This window comes from Vulpes vulpes, chromosome 11 (genome assembly GCF_048418805.1).
Source record: "Vulpes vulpes isolate BD-2025 chromosome 11, VulVul3, whole genome shotgun sequence".
In the NCBI taxonomy this organism is placed as follows: Eukaryota; Metazoa; Chordata; class Mammalia; order Carnivora; family Canidae; genus Vulpes; species Vulpes vulpes.
This window is the reverse complement of record NC_132790.1, coordinates 57,147,197-57,171,690: the sequence shown is the minus strand read 5'-3', so window position 1 is coordinate 57,171,690 and position 24,494 is coordinate 57,147,197. Positions and strand designations below refer to the sequence as shown.

General features: G+C 41.8%; 1 protein-coding gene across 5 annotated transcripts in view; it reads right to left on the bottom strand.

Moving 5' to 3' along the window:
- The window catches only part of STAC (SH3 and cysteine rich domain), a 152,336-nt gene that overhangs the window by 87,065 nt on the left and 40,777 nt on the right, over positions 1-24,494 (bottom strand). For 3 of the 5 annotated variants that reach the window (XR_011995217.1, XM_072726401.1, XM_026016392.2), the window contains one exon: positions 484-763. Coding sequence is in view for 4 of the 5 variants with exons in the window: in XM_072726401.1 (XP_072582502.1) it covers positions 484-763 (280 nt within the window). In the remaining variant the exon portion in view is untranslated. The remainder of the gene's footprint in view (positions 1-483; positions 764-24,494) is intronic. The other 2 variants (XM_072726402.1, XM_072726403.1) reach the window with 1 other exon arrangement.

The window sequence follows — 24,494 nt, the reverse complement described above, 5'->3', positions numbered from 1 at the left end:
TGTAGTAGATACTGTGACATGTCACTCAGGTCCCCCTGCAGTCCTGAATCATTCCATGTCCACTTGCCTCATGTTTTGGTTGCCTCCCACTGATTCCTCTCTGCCAATTGCTGTTGGCTGAAGAGAGCTGGTTTATTCAGGATTATGCCCCTTCTCCATGGGCTGCCCATACACAGGGAGAGGTGATACAGAGGTACAGAGTCCCAGACCTCCAGCCTCCATGGAGATGACTGTACAGAGCTCCCTGGAGGATTGACTGAAGTTGCAACTGTATAATTATCCAACTTCTCCCTCCACCCAGACCTGTGTCTCTTTCCTGTGCACATCTATTGTTCTCCAGAACATTCCTGAACTACCTGCCCTCATGTATATCTCTGAGGCTCAGAATCTGTCCTCGGACCTGGACTTGGGCCACGCCACTCTCACTTGCCCTTCAGGGAGGTGCAGGGACCTACCTAAAGGTAGGGATGGGGGAGGCCTTACCCACGATCATGTGGTTGCAGACATCACAGAAAGTGGGCTTCTTGAAGATGTGCTCCTGAAAGGTGTGGGCCTTGCCGCCAACCCCTGGGTGCGGGCCGGCCCTGGTGGGTGTGGATGTCAGGCTTCCAGAGGCAGGGAGTGGGCTGGAGCTGGGGCTGACCTCAGCCAGCATGTCTGCCTGCAGCTTCACGTCGCTGTTGGTTCTCTGGAAGAAGTTGTCAGCGCTTTTGCTCCGTAAACTCTTGGTCTTGAAAGAAAGTGATCGTTTTAGTTTCTGGAGCTGCAATGCAATGACAGAACACTCTCTTACGATCAATCATGCAGACTCATGCTGTGGGGGTGAGGTCTGCTCCAGGCCCTGCACTGGTCCCACTGACCCCCTCCGCCCCAAGGAGGCTCCACATGTTCCTGTGTGCATGTGGCGAGGCCAGTGGCTAGAGGGTATTTGGCAGCCCTTTCCTCACCCTGTGCTGAGTCAGGCTGCCCAAAGAGGTCCCATGGTACCTTTGTCTCTGTCCCTGCTCCTCCTCCCTGCCTCCTTGAGGTCCTACCAATGTGCTGTTAAAATGTCTTATGACATCAAACTTCTGCCATTATTTGCCTTCTGAATTTGAATCATTGTAAATATTAAATGTACAGCCCTCTGGGCTCAATGGCTATGTCCACAATTCTAGGACTTCTGCTGGTTTTTCTCTCTGAAGGTCACTTAGCAACTACTTGTCTCTATCCACAGCAAAGCAGAAGAGGCCACTGTCTGACTCAAATCCATCAGGCTAAACCATCCACAGAACAGGAACCAGAAACTCTCAAGCCTGCTTGGGTCTGAAACATATGGATGAGTAATGTGTGTGTGTGTGTGTGTGTGTGTGTGTGTGTGTACACGTGCACGTGTGTGTATGTGAGAGAGAGGATGACACAGGGTGGGATTACTTGTTTGACTTTCTATGCTCTTCTCCCTGCTTTGCTGCATGTTTTCAGCCATGGCAAACTGGACCACTTCTCCTTTGCTTTGGAACTTAGAAAGAGTTAAAACATGGGTTTCCAGAACTGCTAATTACTGAAAGGTCTGGGTTTGGTCCAGTCTGCACCACCAATCCAACCTTCATCCTAGAGCTAGAAGGATCTTTTAGAAATACAGATGTGAGCATGTGAGCCTGCTGTTAGAATTCTTTGCGAAGTTTCTCCTTAAATCTAAAGAAAAGCTTTTTGTCATGGGTTCCAGGGACTGGCAGGTTCTGGGTCCCCATGACAGCTTGTACCAACGTGTATCTTGCTCTGTCCATGCCAGCCACAGTGGCCCTTTTAAAAGTCTGTGGTATTACTATGTTTTCTCATCACCACCCATTCTGTGCATATTGCTCCCTCTGCCCAGGTAAAGGAATGAAGTACTTAGTAGCTACATGACCTGCAATAGGTCACTTTACCTTCAAGGCAGTTTCCTTTTGTAATTGAATATCCATGGGGACTCTGCCTGCTATCTGGAATTAATGTCTTTGACCCAAAGCTGCAGACAAAAGGTGCAAAGCACACTAGTCTAATAAAGACCCGCATCAACTGTAATCAAACACCTCTCCAGGACATATAAGGTGAGTTGATCTGGCCTTGCTGAGCCCCATCATCTCTGCATCAACCCTCCAACCACTTCCTTAGAAGGTCAGGAAGATGTGTTTTTGTTGTGCTTGGGGTAGACTGCAAAAATGTTCCAATTTTCTAACATTACCCTTCCCATTTACTTTTGCAATGTTACCTTTGCACTGTGACTTTGCAGCCCCACCCCATCAAAGGTAGTGTGTTTCTTCACTCCTTGGATCATGCTGGTTTGGGGAATTTGACCAATAAAAGGTGGCAGAAGCAATTTTAAGCCAGTCCCAAGCACAGACTTCAAGATGCCTTGCATGTTCTGTCCTCCCTCTTGGAAACCTGCCAAACTGCCATATGAACCAACCCAGTGTAGCCTGAAGGATGATGAGAGACACACAGTCCAGTCACGTCCCATCACAGGAGTAAGCCCACTGAAGCAGAGCTACCCTGTTTCCGTCTAGGGAATGAAAGAGTTTAAATGAGACCAGAAGAACTGTCGAGCTGAGTCCTAACCAAATTTTCAACCCACAGAACCATCAACTTACAGATAACTGGTGTTTGAAACCATTAAGTTGGGTAACGATTGTGTGTACACAGCAATATATTGCTTCCTCCCACCTTCCGGCCACATGCTGAGATTTTACTTTGCCCATGTGAGGTTGGCTATAGTCGTGTGAAGCAAGCTCCCCACTTCAGGGAGCTATCCAGGGAGGAGGCCTTGCAGGGGGAGGACAACTCCTCTAGAGGAGCTCCACTTAGCTAGCAATGAGGCATCATTAGCCAGAAAGGGCTGGCTGAAGCAGCAGCAACATCCTAATTTAAAGGTCAGAAACAGTGGATTAGCCAAGAACTCTGTCTCTTTCTCTTTGCCCTACAGCCCAAACCCACTAGAGGAGCTGAAGCCACCAAAGAAGGAAGAGAAGGAGGTGCTCATGAGTTATTTTGAAATTGTTTGTTACTGTACCATAACCTAGCCTATCCTGACTGATATAGGGGAGCATGGTCATGCACGTTTGGGAGCCCTGCATTTATTGTAAAGAGGATCCTTCATCTCTAGTAAGCTAAGTGAGAGGGAGCGAGAAACAGCACTCACTGAGACTGAGCCACACCAAGGTGAGGACCTGAGAGCCAAAGGAGCAGAATAGACCTCACTTCCAGTTCTTCCAGCCGTGAGCTGGGCTGGTGCTGGAGGAAGGTGGGTTTAAATAGACATGACTAGAGTTTTATTCTGGACATATTTTAATAAATTAAAGAGACAAGGAACGTAAGGAATCTGCTAAGATTTTTTCGTGGGCTATGCAACCCAGGGCAAGGGTGGTTATCAGAGCAAATATCATCACATAGAAAAATAAAATCCTTGTCTGTTCCCTGCCTTGGAGTTCAAATGGTTCAATAAACTGGCTATTCTTGTCTCAAAAACAGAACAAAACCCCCTATTCTTATTATAATAACACTGACCTTGTGTGTTTCACCAGGTGACCCTTCTTCACCTTCCCAACCATCCAGTGAACACGCTGTTGTGTTACCACTGGAGAAATGGCTGAGGGAGGTTAAGGGAATCGTCCAAGGTCACACAGCTCATGTGAGTCAAGACCAGGGTTCAGAATTAAATTTACCTTCCGCTAAGTCCACTCTTCAACTGCCAGTGATTGACAGATGATGGAGGGAATAAGGAGGAGGGCTTATCCCTCATCCCCAGGGGTGATATAATTACTTTTGGTGGACAGTGAGAGTGGGAAGGGATGTGCATTGAGAAAGCAAATCTGCTTTTGGAGGAGCTATAACCCTTATTATATATATTTCAAATTCCTTAAAAATAAAAGGAAAATGCCTGTTTATCAAAGGGGAGCATCAGACTCCCCTGCAAGTCTTCTCTGACAGACTAAGTGGACTCTGTTGCTAGGACAGGGAAGGTCATGGGGTGTTGCCTATGTACGTCCAGTCTGGTCTCCCTCCTGTGCTCATATGCTTTGTTTCTGCCTTCAGAACCTTCCATATATAGTATTCTGTGTTCCTTGGAAGTTTAGCATGATGCCAAGATACCTGTAGCATTTTCCTTGTCCTGTGGGATGTGGCTGGAAATTGTATCAGACTTTCAGAGCCTGCTGGCCTGTAGAGCTGGAAAATTTGCTTTGGAAGCCAATGTGACATTTCTTATTCAAGTGGATAGCTTAAAAGAAATGCCTACAAGTTAAACAAAGTCTGAGCAGTAAGCTCAAAGGAGCACACTTTCTCTAATTATTCCCCCAAGAGTGGAGGCCAGATAGGAACATATAAAATGCAGAAATAGAAGCAAACCCTGATAACAGCACATGTCATAAAATAATTAGCTTCCAGGCACCACTGTTATAGCCAAGCTCCGTTTTTAAAATAATAATAATAATAATAATAATAATAATAATAATAGGAAAAACATTCTTGAGTACTTTGTCATGCACTAGAAAACTGTTTTATTTTATTTTTTAATTTATTTTTTTATAAATTTATTTTTTATTGACGTTCAATTTGCCAACATATAGAATAACACCCAGTGCTCATCCCATCAAGTGTCCCCCTCAGTGCCCATCACCCAGTCACCCCCAACCCCTGCCCACCTCCCCTTCCACCACCACTAGTTCGTTACCCAGAGTTAGGAGTCTCTCATGTTCTGTCTCCCTTTCTGATATTTTCCACTCATTTTTTCTCCTTTCCCCTTTATTTCCTTTCACTATTTTTTATATTCCCCAAATGAATGAGACCATATAATGTTTGTCCTTCTCCGATTGACTTATTTCACTCAGCATAATACCCTCCAGTTCCATCGACGTCGAAACAAATGGTGGGTATTTGTCGTTTCTAATGGCTAAGGAATATTCCATTGTATACACAGACCACATCTTCTTTATCCATTCATCTTTCGATGGACACCGAGGCTCCTTCCATAGTCTGGCTATTGTGGACATTGCTGCTATAAACATCGGGGTGCAGGTGTCCTGGCGTTTCATTGCATTTGTATCTTTGGGGTAAATCCCCAGCAGTGCAATTGCTGGGTCGTAGGGCAGATCTATTTTTAACTCTTTGAGGAACCTCCACACAGTTTTCCAGAGTGGCTGCACCAGTTCACCTTCCCACCAATAATGCAAGAGGGTTCCCCTTTTTCCACATCCTCTCCAACATTTGTGGTTTCCTGCCTTGTTAATTTTCCCCATTCTCACTGGTGTAAGGTGGTATCTCATTGTGGTTTTGATTTGTATTTTTCCCTGATGGCCAGTGATGCAGAGCATTTTCTCATGTGCGTGTTGGCCATGTCTATGTCTTCCTCTGTGAGATTTCTCTTCATGTCTTTTGCCCATTTCATGATTGGATTGTTTGTTTCTTTGGCGTTGAGTTTAATAAGTTCTTCATAGATCTAGGAAACTAGCCCTTTATATGATACGTCAATTTGCAAATATCTTCTCCCATTCTGTAGGTTGTCTTTTAGTTTTGTTGACTGTATCATTTGCTGTGCAAAAGCTTCTTATCTTGATGAAGTCCCAATAGTTCATTTTTGCTTTTGTTTCTCTTGCCTTCGTGGATGTATCTTGCAAGAAGTTACTGTGGCCGAGTTCAAAAAGGGTGTTGCCTGTGTCCTCCTCTAGGATTTTGATGGAATCTTGTCTCACATTTAGATCTTTCATCCATTTTGAGTTTGTCTTTGTGTATGGTGCAAGAGAGTGGTCTAGTTTCATTCTTCTGCATGTGGATGTCCAATTTTCCCAGCACCATTTATTGAAGAGACTTTTTTCCAGTGGATAGTCTTTCCTCCTTTGTCGAATATTAGTTAACCATAAAGATGAGGGTCCACTTCTGGATTCTCTATTCTGTTCCATTGATCTATGTGTCTGCTCTTGTGCCAGTACCACACTGTCTTGATGACCACTGCTTTGTAGTACAACCTGAAATCTGGCATTGTGATGCTCCCAGCTATGGTTTTCTTTTTTAAAATTCCCCTGGCTCTTCGGGGACTTTTCTGATTCCACACAAATCTTAAAATAATTTGTTCTAACTCTCTGAAGAAAGTCATGGTATTTTGATAGGGATTGCATTAAACGTGTAAATTGTCCTGGGTAACATTGACATTTTCACAATAATAATTCTTCCAATCCATGAGCATGGACTATTTTTCCATCTCCTTGCATCTTCCTCAATTTCTTTCAGAAGTGTTCTATAGTTTTTAGGGTATAGATCCTTTACCTCTTTGGTTAGGTTTATTTCTAGGTATCTTATGCTTTTGGATGTAATTGTAAATGGGATTGACTCCTTAATTTCTCTTTCTTCAGTCTCATTGTCCAATATCCCTAATGAACATGGATGCAAAAATTCTCAACAAGATACTAACCAATAGGATACAACAATACATTAAGAATATTATTCACCATGACCAAGTAGGATTTATCCCTGGGATGCAAGGCTGGTTCAAGACTCGTAAAACAATCAATGTGATTCATCATATCAGCAAGAGAAAAAAAGAAGAACCATATGATCCTCTCAACAGATGCAGAGAAAGCATTTGACAAAATACAGCATCCATTCCTGATCAAAACTCTTCAGGGTGTAGGGATAGAGGGAACATTCCTCAGCATCTTAAAAGCCATCTACGAAAAGCCCACAGCAAAGATCATTCTCAATGGGGAAGCACTGGGAGCCTTTCCCCTAAGATCAGGAACAAGACAGGGATGTCCACTCTCACCACTGCTATTCAACATAGTACTAGAAGTCCTAGCCTCAGCAATCAGACAACAAAAAGAAATAAAAGGCATTCAGTTGGCAAAGAAGTCAAACTCTCCCTCTTTGCCAATGTCATGATACTCTATATAGAAAATCCAAAAGACTCCACCCCAAGACTGCTAGAATTCATACAGCAATTTGGCAGTGTGGCAGGATACAAAATCAATGCCCAGAAGTCAGTAGCATTTCTATATACTAGAAAACTATTTTATATATTTCTTTTTAAAAAAATTTTTTTAAAATTTTTATTTATTTATGATAGTCACAGAGAGAGAGAGAGAGAGAGAGAGGGAAGCAGAGACACAGGTAGAGGGAGAAGCAGGCTCCATGTACCGGGAGCCCGACGTGGGACTCGATCCCGGGTCTCCAGGATCGTGCCCCAGGCCAAAGGCAGGCGCTAAACCGCTGCGCCACCCAGGGATCCCTGTTTTATATATTTCAATTCATGTGAACATCCTAGTGATCTGATGAATACATTCATTCATTCATTCATTCATTCATTCAATAAATATTTATTGCATCACTACTATGAGCCAGGCATTGGCCTTGTCTTTAGGGATACAGCAATAGAAAAAAACAAAATCCTTACTTTTAAGGTTTCAATATCTATTGGATGAAGACAGAAAGTAAATAATCAAAGATATACATATATATAATATAAAGTTGGGTAAGGATAAGAGACAGAAAAGAAATGAAAGTTGAGGCAGGCTTTAGAAGGTGATAAAAACAGCTTCTCTTACTGGTGACACTGGAGCAGAGACATGTGAAAAGTGAAGGCCTGAGCTACTTTGAAGAAGAACATTCTGGGTAGTGGGGGAAACTAAGGGCAAATGCCCTGACAAGGTGGGAGTGTTTGAGGAATGTGAGGAGGTCAGTATGTCTGGGGCAGAAGGTTGAGGTAGAAAAAGGGCAGAGAAGTCAAGGGTCAGCTTCATGCCAGGCCTTGCAGGCAGTGGCAAAGGCCTTGGAATTTATCCTAAGGGTGATGGTTTTGAGCAGGGAATTTTAAAAGGGTTACTCTGGATGTTCTGTGAAAAAGATTAGAGAAGGGCAAGATGGAAGCCCAGAGACCAGGTGGAAACTCTTGCAAATATCCTGGGGAGAATTAATTTTGGCTTGGCCTAATATAGTTATAGTACAATATGGCTGAATATGGAGTACATTTTGAAGGTAGAGCCAATTTGGCTTGTTGATGGATTGGATATAAAATATGAAGGAAAGAGGGGACTCAAGAATGGTTTCAAGGTTTGGAGCTTGAGCAAGTGGGTGAATAAATTAATCATTTACTCAAAGGAAGAGTTCTGGAGAAGAAGTGAGTTGGTGTGGGGAAGTGGGGTGGGGATGAAGAGTTGAGCTGGGGAAAGGAAGTTTGAAATGCTTGTGTGGAATTCACAGGGAGCTGAATATATGACTCTGGGTTTCAGGTGAGAGGTCCAAGCTGGACAAATACATACGCGAGTCATGAGGACATAGATGGTTCTTACAGCCGAGACTTTGTGAGGTCAATATGTAGTTAGTGTGGACACTGAAGAGAAGTGCTTTGAGGATGGACACATGGAAGTCAAGGAGATTAAGGAAAAGCAAAGGAATCTGTGAAGGAGAGACTGGCAAGGAAGGAGAGGGACGTTTTAGAAGCTCTGGGAATAAAATTACTCAAGGAAGAGAGAAGAACTCACATCATTGATGAAGCCTATATGTCAAGTATGTGAGCTAGGGGCTAGGGGTTAATTAGGAGAATGTCTGGACGGATCTTTTTTTAAAAGATTATTTATTTATTTATTTATTTATTTATTTATTTATTTATTTATGAGAGAACGCGCATGCACCCATGTGAGCAGAATGAGGAGCAGAAGGGGAGAGAGAAGAAGAGGGAAGGAATCTCAAGCAGACTCGGTGCTGAGCACAGAACCTGACAAGGGACTCGATCTCATGTCCCTGAGATCATGACCTGAGCCAAAATCAAGAGTTGAACACTTAATAATCTGAGCCACCCAGGCGCCCCAAGGAGGGGCATTTTAATGACAGCAGATGCAGTGAAGTAGTAGGGGTGAAGATCTAATTGGCAAGATTTTGAGAAAAAATAGTCGTGGGGGTGGAGATTGAGTGCAGGTGGTGAGCACAAGCAGTTTTGCTCTAGAGAGGATTAGTGATAGGGAAAGGGGAATGCAGCATCAAGGGTGAGTTTGGTCTTGTTTCAATGCAGGAGATTATCTCAGCATGATATAAATCTGATGCTGCAGAAGAGAGTGGGGGAAATGCTGGAGTGATGTCCTCAAGTAGATAGGAGGAGGTGAGACCCAGTGCAGGAGGGACAGTTTAGACTTGGAATGAGGTGGTTGGTTCATAAGGAGAGAGAGGAAGATAGGCTGGTGAAGTTGGTGCTGGTTTGATATGGATCTTTTCTTTTTATTGCTTCTATTTTCTCAGTGAAAACAAAAACAAGTCTATCTCCTGAATGAGGGGAATGAAAGGGAGTTGGAAGCTGGAAGTGAGAAGATACAGAATAGCTGTTTCAGTGGATTAGCATCATGCCCAGTGGAAGGAAGCAAGGTCATACAGAGGGGTCTGTTTCAGGTTATTACCTCATTTTGCAGATGAGACAACTGAAACCCAAATTTAAATAGCAGGCAAGTTGCAGGATGAAGATCCACATAAAGGGCCTTCTAACTCCAAAGCCCCTTAAGTCAAAAAGACCTTCATAAAGTTTCCTACCCTTGACTCCCTCTTAGTAAAAGTTCTCTGTTTGGTATACTTTATCTTCCAGCTGGAACTTTTGCAGTAATCTATGTGGTTGCCATGTTGAGCAACACTTCCATGGCACTTAAATGGGGAACACAGAAATCAGGTATCATTAGAGAAATGGAACATGGAGAATCACTGCCTACAGGTGATGGCAGTGGCATGCGTATACGATTTACCAGTCTGTTCTACAGAAGCACATCAAGTTAATTAACCAGCATGTACTTGGCCATTTCAGCCAGGTTCTGAAGTCACAATTTGTGGGAAAGTGTGGTTCTGGAGCAAACGCATCTCTGCCCACAAAGGCATAAATCAGGAGGTACAGTCACCATGTCAGTTTGGTTTCCATCAAGGCTCCTCTATGAACATTTCTTTTGCTATTATGAGACCCCATCAATAATGTGTTGGCTTTTGCTTCTGGATTGAAATGAGGTCATCTGCATGCACATACCTCATCCTTGGTGCCCACATGTGATCTATATCTTTGATTTTAATATAAACATTTTTCTTTTTTCATATTTCAACCTTTTTAAAATAGGGATATTTATTCAATTGAAATACTCATTCTTTAATTATTTTTTTTCCTGAAAAGGTATTATTAAACCAATTGCTGACAGCTAAGACTCAGGGGAATGAGTTACTTGTCCTGCTATGTTATGACAGTCCTGTGCACTCCCTTGGAAGCTCAGGTTCCTTCACACTCCACCAGCCACACAGATTTACTTCCTTTCTTCCAAGTTTGGCTGATGCTGTGGTTCCTCCCACGCTCACCCCTAACATTTTATTTGTTACTCTACAGGCAGAGAGTAAGCACTGGGATCCTGAGAAGTGTAATGCCTATGATGAGGACTTTTCTCATTAACACTTTACCTATTCATATCCTGATTTCTTTTAAGACAAACACAATATATTCCAGGTGCTGATTGGCTTCAGTTTGGATGTGAGAAAGTCAGAAATAATCTTACATCTACCTGGCTTTGTCATAACCAAAAACTGTTGTTAAAGAATATGTTGGTAAAGCAACAGTTACTGAGTATGATCAGATCAGTGCTCATCCATGAGCAATGTGGCTTTGGCAGGCCCTCAAGCTCTTTAGCTTGGGTTCTATCAGTAAACAGAGAGGAACAGCTCAGTGACTGCTAAGTTCCCTTCCTGCTCTGGCGAGTCAGCACAGTGAGGGAATGCAAAAAAACTCTGAACAGTCTCTACTTATAGGAAGCCTAAGATTTAATTCTGGAGACAATTAGCAAAGCTTCAGACTATCCGATGGTGACACAAGAGCCTGTATTTTTATTACCAAGGGATAAGTAGTGTTTTGATCACTGCCTATTCTTAGAAGTCAGAAAATGGAGCTGTCAATGGGGGCTGGAATAGTCAGAGACATTCTTTCAAGCCCTAAAGAAAGAACTGACTTTAAAAACACATACTTGAACTGTGTAAGTATTTGATGACCTCCTTCACATCTAAGTTATAACCAGTCTCCTCATTATGTGATACAAGACCCTTCCTGATAGACGAGGGCCATACACCTGCCCAACATACCTTCAGTCACCTCTGCCATCCCGGGCACACAGAAACATTAAGAGAAGCCCAGAGATTTTCAATTATGTGTAAGTCTTCAGTGCCTTTATTCTGCCTGGAAGTGGCATTCCAGTTTACTTGGAAACTGCCTGATTCTCCTTGATTGCTTAACTTTTATCTGGCCTCTTGCCTGACCTTCTCTGCAGGTGGACAGAGACTTTCTTTTCTGTGCGACCCTAGTGTGCAGAGTGGAGATATGTCACTGTCCCTCCTGCTTTCTGCTCTGAGCTCCTCTTAAAACCATTTAGGCTAGGGTGCCTGGGTGGCTCAGTTGGTTAAGTGTCTGTTGTCAGCTCAGGTCATGATCCCAAGGTCCTGGAGCCCCACATCAAGCTCCCTGCTCAGCAGGGAGTTTGCTTCTCCTTCTGCTCCTCCCTCTGTTCATGCTGTCTCAAATAAATAAATAAATAAATAAATAAATAAATAAATAACCATTTAGGCTACTCTCAATGTGTGCCTAGCACATAATAATGATAATGATAATAATTATTAGCAAATTATTCAGCTCTTATTATATATGAGACTCCATCCTAAGGGTTTACATAAGTTATCTTTTGATCTTTGTGCTAACCCTGAAATAATGTGAAATAATGTGCCCAAATAAACCCAGAAAAAATGGTAAAATCCAGATTAGAGGCAAGCACTAGTTGACTTCAGAATGTGTGGGCAGGTTTCCCAAGTAATGATGGCAGGCAAGTAGAAAGAGTATAAGGCATGGTAATCCTCAGACCAGGTCCAATCCTGGGACCATTGCAGTGGTAGGACCTGGATGTCTTAGAGGGAGTAACATTAGAGACATACCCTGGGAGAAATAAACTAGCAAGCTGCTCCCTTTGGCCCTAAGTCTAACTGCCATATTTCCTCCAAAGATTTTTCTGTGTAGCTCCCAAGTACACAGTTGCTAGAACAGGAAGAATGTAGTAGCATGGAACTCCTGGCTACTTCTCACCTACTCCTCGTTGCTGGAGAAATTCAAGATAATCAATTTCCTGAGGTACCACCATGTTCCTTTCAAGTGTTGTGGATTTTTTTCTTTTGCCTTATCCTGGTAATAGTCCTCACCTATATTGTTTAAACCAAGAGTGCTGGCATTGGTTAAATCTTGTTCAATGGCACACATCAATACTTTATTTTTTTTTTTTTTGTATAGCAATAGATACACACACACACACACACACACACACACACTTTTATTTGACATACCTTTCCATGAAACAGTCCTGTGAAAGCAGCAGGGCGAATACCATTCCCATTTTACAGATTAACAAAATGGGACAAAAGATGTGAAATGATGGGAACCTGGGTGGCTCAGTGGTTAAGCATCTGCCTTCAGCTCAGGTTGTGATCCCAGGGTCCTGGGACCGACTGCCTTATCAGGCTCCCTGCATGGAGCCTGCTTCTCCCTCTGCCTCTGTCTCTGCTTCTCTCTGTGTCTCTCATGAGTAAATAAATAATTTTGTTTTGAAAAAGATGTGAGGTGACATTCCCAAGGTCCACAGATGAGATACTTAATGAAGAGGATGAGTTTTAATGATCATCTTATGTGCAAGGACAGAGGATCCTTCAAACCTGAGGATCTGGGGTCAAATGGACTTTGTTGCCCTTCTTGGCCTAACGAGTCTTCAGCAGTGTGAACACAGGAAAGTTACTTGATTTCTCAGAGCCTCAATTTCCCCATCTATAAAATGGGGACAATAATACTTTTCTTGCAAGTTTGTTGTGACAATTAAATAAGATAAACATCTAAAGCCCCTGACACAGTCCTGGCACTCAGGGGCCATGCCTTCACTCTCAATCTTCAAAATCCCTGGCACCCCATTGTCTTTTCTGGTTGGCATGAGGTTGGGAGCATTGCTCTTATCCTTTGCTTGCATGTGGATGCCAGTATAACAATACTGGGGCCATTGAAACATCTTTAGGGATAGGTCAAGATTCCTCTTGGGAAAGAGGACTATATGTGCTCAGAAGAAATACTCTGAGAAGCCAAAGGCAAGGGAAGATGGCATCTCAAGCATCACACTCGATGATGATGACAATAATGATGATAAGGCAGCATTGTGTTCTAGGAAGCACTGAGAAGGGTGAGGTCTGCAGTGAGGGATAGAACTGCACTACAATCTATATTAGAGGTGAGTCAGAAGAGGGAGTGTGCTGCCATAAGGGAGGTGTGCAAGAAAAGGCGGTGAGAAAACAAAGATAGAGGTGGTATGGATTTTGGGCCAGACAGCTACTGAATAGGGTGTGCAGCATAAACCTCCTCTTTTTTCTTAAAATCTTCAGTAAAGTCTACATTTTTCACTAATGCTTTGCTGAGGGGGTATTTTTTAAAAAAAATATTTACTTATTTATTTTAGTGAGGAGAAGGGCACATGTGAGTGTGTGGGGGAGGGGCAGAGGGTGAGGGAGAGAGAGAATCCTTTTTTTTTTTTTCTGGTTTTTAGTTTCTTTTTCTTTTTTTTTTTTTTAATTAATTTTTATTGGTGTTCAATTTACCAACATACAGAAAAACACCCAGTGCTCATCCCGTCAAGTGTCCACCTCAGTGCCCGTCACCCATTCCCCTCCAACACCCGCCCTCCTCCCCCCTTCCACCACCCCTAGTTCGTTTCCCCGAGTTAGGAGTCTTTATGTTCTGTCTCCCTTCCTGATATTTCCCAACATTTCTTCTCCCTTCCTTTATATTCCCTTTCACTATTATTTATATTCCCCAAATGAATGAGAACATACACTGCTTGTCCTTCTCCGATTGACTTATTTCACTCAGCATAATACCCTCCAGTTCCATCCACGTTGAAGCAAATGGTGGGTATTTGTCGTTTCTAGCCTCGGTGTCCATCGAAAGATGAATGGATAAAGAAGAGAGAGAGAATCCTAAGCAGACTCCCTGCTGAGTGTGAAGTCCAATGCAAGGCTTGATCCTACAGCCCATGATATTACAACCTGAGCCAAAATCACAGGTCAGATGTTCAACCAACTGAGTCATCCAGGTGTCCCATTCAGGAAGAATGGAGACATGGGGCATCAGCACCTGGATTAAAATGGATTCTGTGGCTCATTTTGGAGTATACTCCTTAGCCCTGGAATTTTGCTAGAGAAAGGGCTTGCCTGACCAGGAAGCACAGAGGTTGGGCCTGAGAGTACTGGTCCTGAACCATATGACCCATCAAGTGGGAGTAACACTGGGCTGTCTGATGCTGTGGCCACCCTTCCTCAGTAGGTCCATCAGTGGCCAATCCCCTCTCTGCTACTGCTGTCTCTGCTGTAACAGCTTGGGAGGAGGGATACAGCCCCAGGGACCACATTATTATTATTTTTATACACAGGAGCAGAGAGAAGGCTGGGTCCTAGGAAGGCCAATGAACCAGAAAAAATGGAAAAATGATGGCTGTCTAAAAGGGAAAAACTGTTTCAAGGGCAAATGAGTTTAGAATGAGTTTAGAGTGAATGATTCTGATTCATATATTAAATGATTCTATTGATTTAGTGATGGAACAGGAACAAAAGTTTTTACAGTTAACTATGCTGGGCCTCATTTACTAAAACCATCTCCCATGATGCCTTACAAATAGTAGGTATTATGGGCTGAATTATGTGTCTCAAATTAATATATTGAAGCCATAATGCTCAATACCTCAGAACATGACTGTGTTTGGAAACAGGGCATTTAAATAGATGATTAAGTTGAAGTGAGGCCTTCAGGCTGGGCCCTAATCCAATCTGACTGTTATCTCTATAAGAAGAGTAAATTTGGACATATATGGACACTAAGAATGCATGCGCGTAGAGGAAAGGCCATGGGAGGACACACGGAGAAGGTGGCCATCTGCAAGCCAAACGGAGAAGCCTCTAAGAGGCCAACTGAATCTCAGACTTTAGTCTCCAGACTTCTGAGAAAATAAATCTCAGTTGCTGAAGCCACTCAGTCTGTCCTAGTTTGTTACGCAGCCCTGGTAAACTATGTAATGCTCGATAAAATCTTGTCAAGGTAAAGACTATGCTCCTAGAGCTGTCAGTTTCAATCAGAAGGAGCTGCACTGAGGTCATCTCTGCAGGATCTCTAATGGCCCACATGACAATATGCCTAGCCATGCGTTTCACTGGGTAATGAGAATGGAAGCCTGGGTAGACTGTCTTGTCCATGCTGTTTTGCCAGGAATGGCTTTCTTCACACATTCCTGGAGAGCTTCTGCTCATTATTATCTAAGTCACAGCTTTGGAGCTGCATCTCACGCCCTGCCCCAAGTCTTCCCTGACTTCGCCATTTATGTGGGTTTCCAGGTGTCTTTTCATTTGCATACCATGACCTGTAACAGAAGTACATCACCACGATTAACCTTCTGCATACGTTCATTCTATACACTGAGGTCGAGAGCTATTCTTTCCAGTTTTGTTTCGCTGACACACAGGTATAGGTTTTGGTCTGGGACCTAACACAAAGCATTCTGTGTTGAGTAAGTGACTGAATGAATGATTTCTTGCCTTACATGTTGGAGTTCTCCACATTGAGTAGTGACAACATTCAAGAGAAGTCATCCTTTCAAAATCTTTTGGCCTGAAACAATCTCCTGGCAGAAGACTCTTTGAGTTTTTCTTGTCTCTAATCTTAAACTCCACTTTCTGTAACCAAGGCTAATTCCTTTTCCTTTGAAAATGTCTCCTATATTCTCTCTTCTCTCCAAACCACATCAACTCTGCCCACTTCCCCCTGTGTTATGACCTCTAGTGCCTCCCTTTAGAACCTTGTCATGTTCACTAGGCTTATCTTCTAGTGTTCGTTAGGATTGCCTGCCTGCTTAGGCAGGACCTAGGGTCAAGGAACCAGAATGGGCATGGGAGCACATCAGGCCACTCTGCAGTGTGAGGGTTTGGAACTGAAGGAAACAGATGAACGTGTTCCTGTTGACCTTGAATCCTGACAGCAAAGGAAAAGTTCTCCTCGAACGCAGAAAACCAGGAGACATCTCTAAGATGACCTAAGGATGTGCAAGGGAAGGGAGCATCTCTACAGTCTATCTGTTGGCCCTCATGGACAGACAGAGAGAGAAAAATTATACCCCAGCACTCCCAGACTGCTCCCTACTGGGGGATGAAGCCAGGGTTGGTGCAGGCCACAGGGAGCAGCTGTCTGCTCAGGCACCCTCTCAAGTGGACAAGAAGGCACTGGAAGCCGAGTTTGATGTTGGGGTCTTGGCAGAACATATGGAAGAGCTGGATTCTTATAGAGAAATGCACTGAACTATGACCCTCGTGCCCTTGAGGGTCCAAGAGGCAGTCCTCCAGCTACTTTCCTCACTTTCCAGGCTCCCAGTCAGTAACTGGCATGCCTTACTCTCTCTAATTTATCAGATTTCACACTTGGGAAATGCTCTTGACTCCAGTTTCCCCTTTACACTTCATATCCAGTCTATGAGCCAATATATTAGTCAACAGGACTGTCAAAACCTGTGCAGAATCTACTCGCTTCACATCACTTCCACCACCATTATCCCAGACTGATCTGACATCCTATCTCACCTATGTGCCTGCTTCCTCAAGGCCTCACTGAAAAACAGACCGACTGCAATCAATTTTCTTGCCCCCTTGTACTCTACTTTCTGCCAAGTTGCCCAGAGTGATGCAGATGAAAGTCAGGCCGTTTTACTACTCTGTTCTCTCTACTACTCTCTTACCATTGTGTCTTGTCACACTTAAAACACATTTCACATCCTTTTTGTGGCCTCCCAGACCCTACATGAGCTGACCTGGGACCATTCTTACCACTGTCCTTCATCACTTACTCTGCCTTCAACGCCCCAGTGCTCTTCGTCTCCATTCTGTTCCACAAAGACACTAGGAACACTGCCACATAAGGACTGCTGTCTTTCTTTCTTCCTGCAATGCTCTTTCCTCTGCAGAATTCACTAAATTCTTCCATCAGCTCTCTGCCCAAAGTCATGTCACAAGAGACCTTCCCTGACCACCTCACTCCATCTCCACTGCCCTCTTCATAACACTTACTGCTGTTTTATTTTTAAGCTTTTTTACTTTAAACCCCCATAAAATTGGCAGGAATAGCTCCATGAAGAATGCTGATCATGCCCTAAGCTCAGGTTTGCCAATTATTAATGTTTTGCAATATTTGCTTTTTATTATCCTCCTGAAAACAACAGATATTATCATGATAGTTGTCATTGTTACTATTGTTTTCATTACTGAACTATTTGGGAATGAGCTGCAGATGTCATGACCCTTATCCCTAAATATTGCAGTGTGTATCTCCCAAGAACAAAGATACTTTGTTATGTAAATGCAATATGATAAATTAACATTGATGTGATACCATTATCTCATGCGCAAGTCATATTTAAATTTTGAGAATTATACTAATAATCTCCTTCAGGGCGTGAAAAAATCTGCTTCCAGATCTAATCTAGGATTATGCATTACTTTTGGTTTTCATGTAGTTTTTTAAAATTGAAGTCTACTTGACATACAATATTCTGTCAGTTTCAGCAGTACAACATAGCAATTCAACACTTCCATACATTACTCACTGCGTACTGTGATAAGTGTAGTTAAGTCTCATTTAATTTTGGAATAGTGTCTTAGCTTTTGTCTTTTATGACATTTCTATTTTAAGTAGTATAGAACAACTGTCTTGTAGAATGTCCTTCAATCTCGGCTTGTCTGATGTTTTTCTCACAGATTTGGGTTACACATTTTTGACAGAAATATTACAGAATTGGTGCTGTGACCTTCTCAATATATTATATCAGGAGCCTTATGATACCAATTTCAGACTCTATATTTTATATTGTATACTTCTTTATTTACCTGTTGACTATCTGCTTCCCAAACCAGAAGGTAGTATCCATGGAGGGCAGAAGATTTCCACTGTTATATTAACATCTCTACCTTAGAACCTCAAACACAGGATAGGTGCTCAAGAAATACTGAAAGAATGAATCCAGGTGTGGCTCCCTCCAAAGCTCAGGTGCACTTAACCATCAGAAAAAATCTGCTTACCCCAGCATCCTTCAGAGAATTCCAGAAAAATTTCCTGATCTTACATATTCTTGAGCAGTTACAGCAGGCCAGGCTGTTCCAAAACACCTTGAAGGACAGGATTAGGCCTGTAAGTGTGTCCCTGGGGACTCTAAGGCACTTATTTCTGAAGCTAACCTAGAAAGCATGTTGCGATGGCCAACTGGAGGCCATGCAGAGCAGGCTCTGGGAGCCATGGTGTTGCTGGTTGGAGGAGGGCATATGAGCTGTGCCAGCAGGTAGTCACATTGGGTGATGCTCACAGATGTGGAGGGAGGCAAGGTGCTTCATGGGTCTATAGACTTCCCAATCAGACACATCAACCCTCTGAGCATTAGGAGGGTCAGCTCTACTCATCACTTTTCAGAATGGGACGTGATGGAGGCCTCCCAGGGCTCTTGTGTGCAAAATTCCTTGCTGATTAAGAAGCAGGAGAGTAAGTGAGAAAGGTGGAGGGGAAATCAGGGAGATGGAGGCCGACCGAAACAAGAAAGCACAGTTCATTTTCCCAATGCAGGTTCTCGACTGAAGTCTTGGGGAGGCCTTAGCTCAGGTGTTCGTGGGTGGAGGCAAGGAGGGGTTGGTGGCAGGGGAGCGGAAAGGCCGTGAAGTCACTGTCAGGCTTACATTGTGCTTTAGATGGACTGAACTTTTATTACATGCAAATGAGAATCTTCTGACCAACAATGAAATCCGTGACATTGCACAAAACATGGTCGAAGCAATGAACAGAATTCCAACCAACCATGTTAGAGGAGGATAAGAAGAAAAATAAAACTGACAGCTAGGGGCACCCTCATAAACTGGTGTCCCTATTTGAGATTTACTTTCATATATACTACAAAATTAGTAGCTGGATCAGAACTGGAACCCAAGCTCTGAGTTCCCATCTGAATACCCTTCTCACAGCCTGCTTCTGCTCTGTTGTGTTGTATTTACTCAGGAAAACTTACTTATGTCTTGAGAAATATGGCTAATAGATTAAGTCATTTTATATGCTGAATCTTTTGAGTATTTCATACACTATATATGATCCTTGACTTTTCATTTTCAAACCACTGCAGAGCACCTCTAAAGCCGCACGTTAGATTTACAGAAACCTAGTAAATGGTTTTTGATTAAACAGTTTGATGCTTTAAAGGCAGCTTGGAGAATCAGAGCAGTAAGTTGCAAGAATACCAACTCTGCTTAAGAGCCTCATCTGGGTTTAGCAGATGTATGTAGCTAAAGATTAGGTAAGGGCAGTTTCCTTTGCCAAATGAACAATAAAGATGTTGCTTCTTCTGGATAACTAAGAAGAAACTCCACAGTTAGATGACACCAAACGAGGGGGAGAAAACTCATTTTAAACATTAGCCATTAGGTGTTGGAGAATTATTCTGAACTTTTCACTTTAGCAAGGCTCTGGGTTCCCTTAACTACCAGAGAATAACCCAGTAATAAATTGCATGACCTATTTTCTTTTTTTCAACTTTTTATTTAAAAGTAATTTTAGCTATCCAGAAAAACTGCAAAAAAGTAGAATCCCCCATATGTCTTTTACCCCCAGTTTTTCCTAAGGTTGTTATCTTATATAACCTTAGGAGAACTGACTGCAACCAAGAAATTAACCCAGATATAAAATGACTAACGAATCTATAGACCTTATTGGGATTATGCCAATTGCCCAGAATATCTTTTTTTTCTGGCCCAGGATCCAATCCAGGATTCCATATTGCATCTAGTCATGTTTCCTTAGTCTTTCCAATCCATACTAGGTTCTCAGTCCATCTTTCATGACCTTGACCCCTTTGAAGACTACTAGCCAGTGTTTTGTAGAATGTCTTTCAATTTTAGTTCACCTGATGTTTTCTCATTAGACTGACTCATAAATTTTTTGTAACAACAGGACAAAAATGATGGGTTTGTCTGAGTGCAGCGTATGAGGAGGTACCTGATGTCAAATATGTCCCATCTGGTGATACTGACTTTGGTCACTGGATTAAAGTGATATTTACCAGGCGTATCCACTGTAAAATTACTGCACATTTTTCTATTTGTGATGAATGTGTTTTGCGTAGGGCAAATACTTTGAGATGGTGCAGATATCCTGTTTCTCATCATACATTTCCCTTCTAATTTCAATATCTATTAGTGACTCTTGCCGGCAAAACTTAGTATCTGGTGTTTGCTTAATGGTGATGTTTATTTCCGCCAGTCCTTTATTAATTAGTTAGTGGTCTATTGTAGAGTTCTCCTTCATTTATGTATTTATTCACTCAATTACTCATTTCTACTAGTGTAGGATTGAGGGATTATGTGCTGGATTCTATGAGTTACAATTCGCTACCATCACTATTTTGTTGCTCAAACTGTCCCACGTTTGGTCTTTGGGAGCTCCTTTAGATTGGCATCTGTGTCTTTTCAACATGCCCCAATTATTTTTGGATACTTCTTTACTTCTTTTTTTTTTTTAAGATTTTATTCATTTATTCATGAGAGACACACACACACACACACAGAGGCAGAGACACAGGCAGAGGGAGAAGCAGGCTCCATGCAGGGAGCCTGACGTGGGACTCGATCCAAGGTCTTCAGGATCATGCTCCGGGCTGAAGGCAGCGCCAAACCGCTGAGCCACCGGGGGTGCCCCCATTTCTTTACTTCTTAACACTACAGGGCTCTCTGGACATATCTCATATTTTCCCTGTTTTGGTCTTGCAGCCAGTCATTTCTTCAAAGAAGCCTGGTAGCTTTATTTTTTGTAATGGTTCTTATGAACTGATATCTGGGTACTGGATGTGTTAATTGCTACTGTGGTGTCACTGTTATGAGGCTCTCTCAGTATAAAGAACTAGGAAATATATTCACAGGCACTCATATATCCATATACACATATCTATATTTATTTTTCTATCTGTATAACCCTTAAGAACCATGATTTTATACAGATACAGATTTTATACAGATTTTATACAGATGCACTCCCTTACCAATTCAAAAATGTTTCATTTTTAATTTATGTGCATGGTTGAACTCTAAAGTTAGTGTGCTTGAGAAAGAGGGGACAGAAATTAGTTGGGAGAAAATGCATAAGACAAAAGAGAAAAATTGGAAAAAGGATAAGGCGCAGAGAACTTACTTGAGAGGAATTTTGTAGTCACTTAGTAAATGTTTTTTAAATTAAGTTTGTGAAATGATTTTTTTACTTCAATAGATATTTACTGACTCCCTGCCATTTGTCATCCATTCTGCTGGGGATGAGGAGAGGCACAACGCTGTCCCTTGTCCTCATTTTCATCTTGGGGAGATACACGGACAGATCCATGATACTAGTTTTATGGAACTAAACAATTCAGTCTTGTGTGGAAAAAAAAGAATAATGTAAAATACAGAGTACCAGGGTTTTTGGAGGAGTATTTTAGGCTGATAGACTATTTATATAAGCAAAGGCAGGAAAATGAGGAATGGCACAAGAAGGGAACTTCAAATCTCAGACATAAGAAGGTAAAAAGGGACCTGAAAAGAAAAGAGCTTGAAAAGCATGTCAATGAGCTTGGACATTATCTTATAGCAATGGATAACTGCTGGCAAGTATTAAGCAAGGGAAGAACTTATTCATATTTATATATTTATACTTTGTAATATTAATATGACACGTATGGTCAAAAAAGATCATATGGTACAAAAAGGGACTTACTGAAAAGTAAGTTTTCCTCTCATATTAGACCCCTAGTTCAACTCTGAGTTGAACATTAGTGACTTCTTCTTCCAGAAATGTTCTGTGTATATATCTGCATTTAAGTATGTAGCCATCCTCATTTGAAAAACACAAATGTGAATATATTGTGCACATTTTTCTGTATCTTGTTTTTCCAATTCATAATGCATGTTGGGATCTTTCTATTATATGTATCTAACAGTATGAGAGATTTAACTCATTCTTTACTTGCCGCCTAATATTCCATCAAATGGAGGTACCAGACTCTTTCTTTAGATATTTGATTGTTTCTAGCCTTTTCCTGAGGCAGAGACCTGAATTTGTTTACCACAATCTATTTTCATTTTCTTCCTGTGTATATGATTAGATTACATTTCCCAAAGCTTTCAGCAGATAATTGCACAAATGGGACAGTATTCTTGCTAATGGAATATAATGACATGCTATGTGTCATTTATGAAATTAGGCCTTTAGGCTGTGTGCATGCCAGTTCTGTCCTCTCTTCCCCTTCAGCACCAAACCCAATATGGATGTGGTATTGACCCTGCTTTGACCATGGAGATTATAGCCATGCTAGAGGATGGTAGAGCAGTATCTTGGAAGGAAATGGGTCCTTAAATGACCACAAGGAGTAGAGTTGCCCTGCTTACCTGAACAGTTTTCCTTGAAACCTATGTGAGAGAAAAATAAATATTTCTTGAGCCACAGAGTATTTGTTGGGCTTCTTTGTCACCACAGTCTATCATTATCCTCACTAGTATATTTTCAATTATAAACAATACTGGAGTGAACAGTTTGCACATACATCTTTTTATATTTACACAAAGATACTGAAGAGCTCTAGTCCTGGAAGTAGGTTTGCTTGGCCAAATATGTATTTTTAAAATCCACAGTCCCAGTTGTTGGTACAAGAGAGTATCTTTCTCTCCATATCTTAGCCAAACCTGTTACATTTTTAAAGTATTTGCCGATTTCACAGATAACAAATGATATATAAATTTTAAAAACTTTCCATATTTAATGATCAGTAGGGCTAAATTTCTTTTTATATGTTGATTTATGTGGAATACATGAGCAGAAACTAACTGCTTAAGATATTTTTTTCTCTAGTACGTTATAAATCTTGTTACTGATATGTAAATGTTTTATAGATTTATAAATTTACTTTATATTTGTGTAGCAAACATTTTTCTCCATTAATCATTTCTCTTTGACTTTATTCACGGAATGTTTACAGTGGATGAATTAGAATTTTTTTCTGGAGTCAAGTTTATCATTTGCTGCTGCAAATGGCCAACATATACTGAGGACTTACTATTTGCTTATTCTCTAGTCCCTGAGGCTACTGTATCACTTAACTCATGATATATACTTACATTGACCTTGCTTCTTTTTTAAAAAAAAAGATTTTATTTATTTATTCATGAAAAACACACACACACACACACACACACACACACAGAGGCAGAGACACAGGCAGATGGAGAAGCAGGTTCCATGCAGGGAGCCTGACGTGGGACTTGACCCTGGGTCTCCAGGATCACATCCTGGGCTGAAGGCAGCACTAAACCACTGAGCCACCCGGGCAGCCGGGCAGCAGGGCAGCCACCCTGCCCCATTGACCTTGCTTCTAGTTTAAGATATAACATAAGGATGTTCTCATTCATTTGGGGAATATAAATAATAGTGAAAGGGAATATAAGGAAAGGGAGAAGAACTGTGTGGGAACTATCAGAAAGGGAGACAGAACATAAAGACTCCTAACTCTGGGAAACGAACTAGGGGTGGTGGAAGGGGAGGAGGGCGGGGGGTGGGGGTGAATGGGTGACGGGCACTGAGGGGGGCACTTGACGGGATGAGCACTGGGTATTATTCTGTATGTTGGTAAATTGAACACCAATAAAAAATAAATTTATTAAAAAAAACATAAGGACTCTAACAACATCAACAGGAATACTAAAGTAATCACAGGACAGCTTTCTCACTACGTTTAGGCACAAATTCTAGATCTTGAAAAACTCTTTTCATTTAAAAATGAAAGGACATAAAATACAAACCAATAATATGGTGCCTGTGAAAATTTCTAAAACATAAAATGAGTAAAGATTATAACACTCAGGTAGTAAAGGAAGAACATAGTTATAAAAATGCTTACTACTGGAATAAAAAGTAAATTTTATGTACTCTCTGCTTTGTGCTCTCAAAACATTTGAGGAAGTAACATTTCTGCAAAATCAGATAGGCAAGCTGAAGTGGCCAAACTAGATTAGCAAGGGAGGGGCCTGGAAGAGTTAAGGAAAGAATGTGTAGCAACCAGTAATAGCACAGTAAAATTCAAAATAACAAGAAAGGAAAAGCAAGAGAGACTGGTTTTGCAGAAAGGTGATCCAGTGACGTGGGGGCATATGTTTGAGAATCTCCCACACAATACAAAGTGAGGATATAGTAATCTGAAAATCATGAGGGAAGATCATATTAGAGAAGCTATAAAGAAGCAGTTGAATCCTGAAGAAGACTCCAGAATGACTAGAGCAGCTGCACTGCTCAAAGATAAGACAGAGTTCCTGGCTAAATGAGGACAACAGACCCAAATCTGTCAATGAGGGAATCACCATGTGCCGGGTCAGCCTAGTGAAGAGAG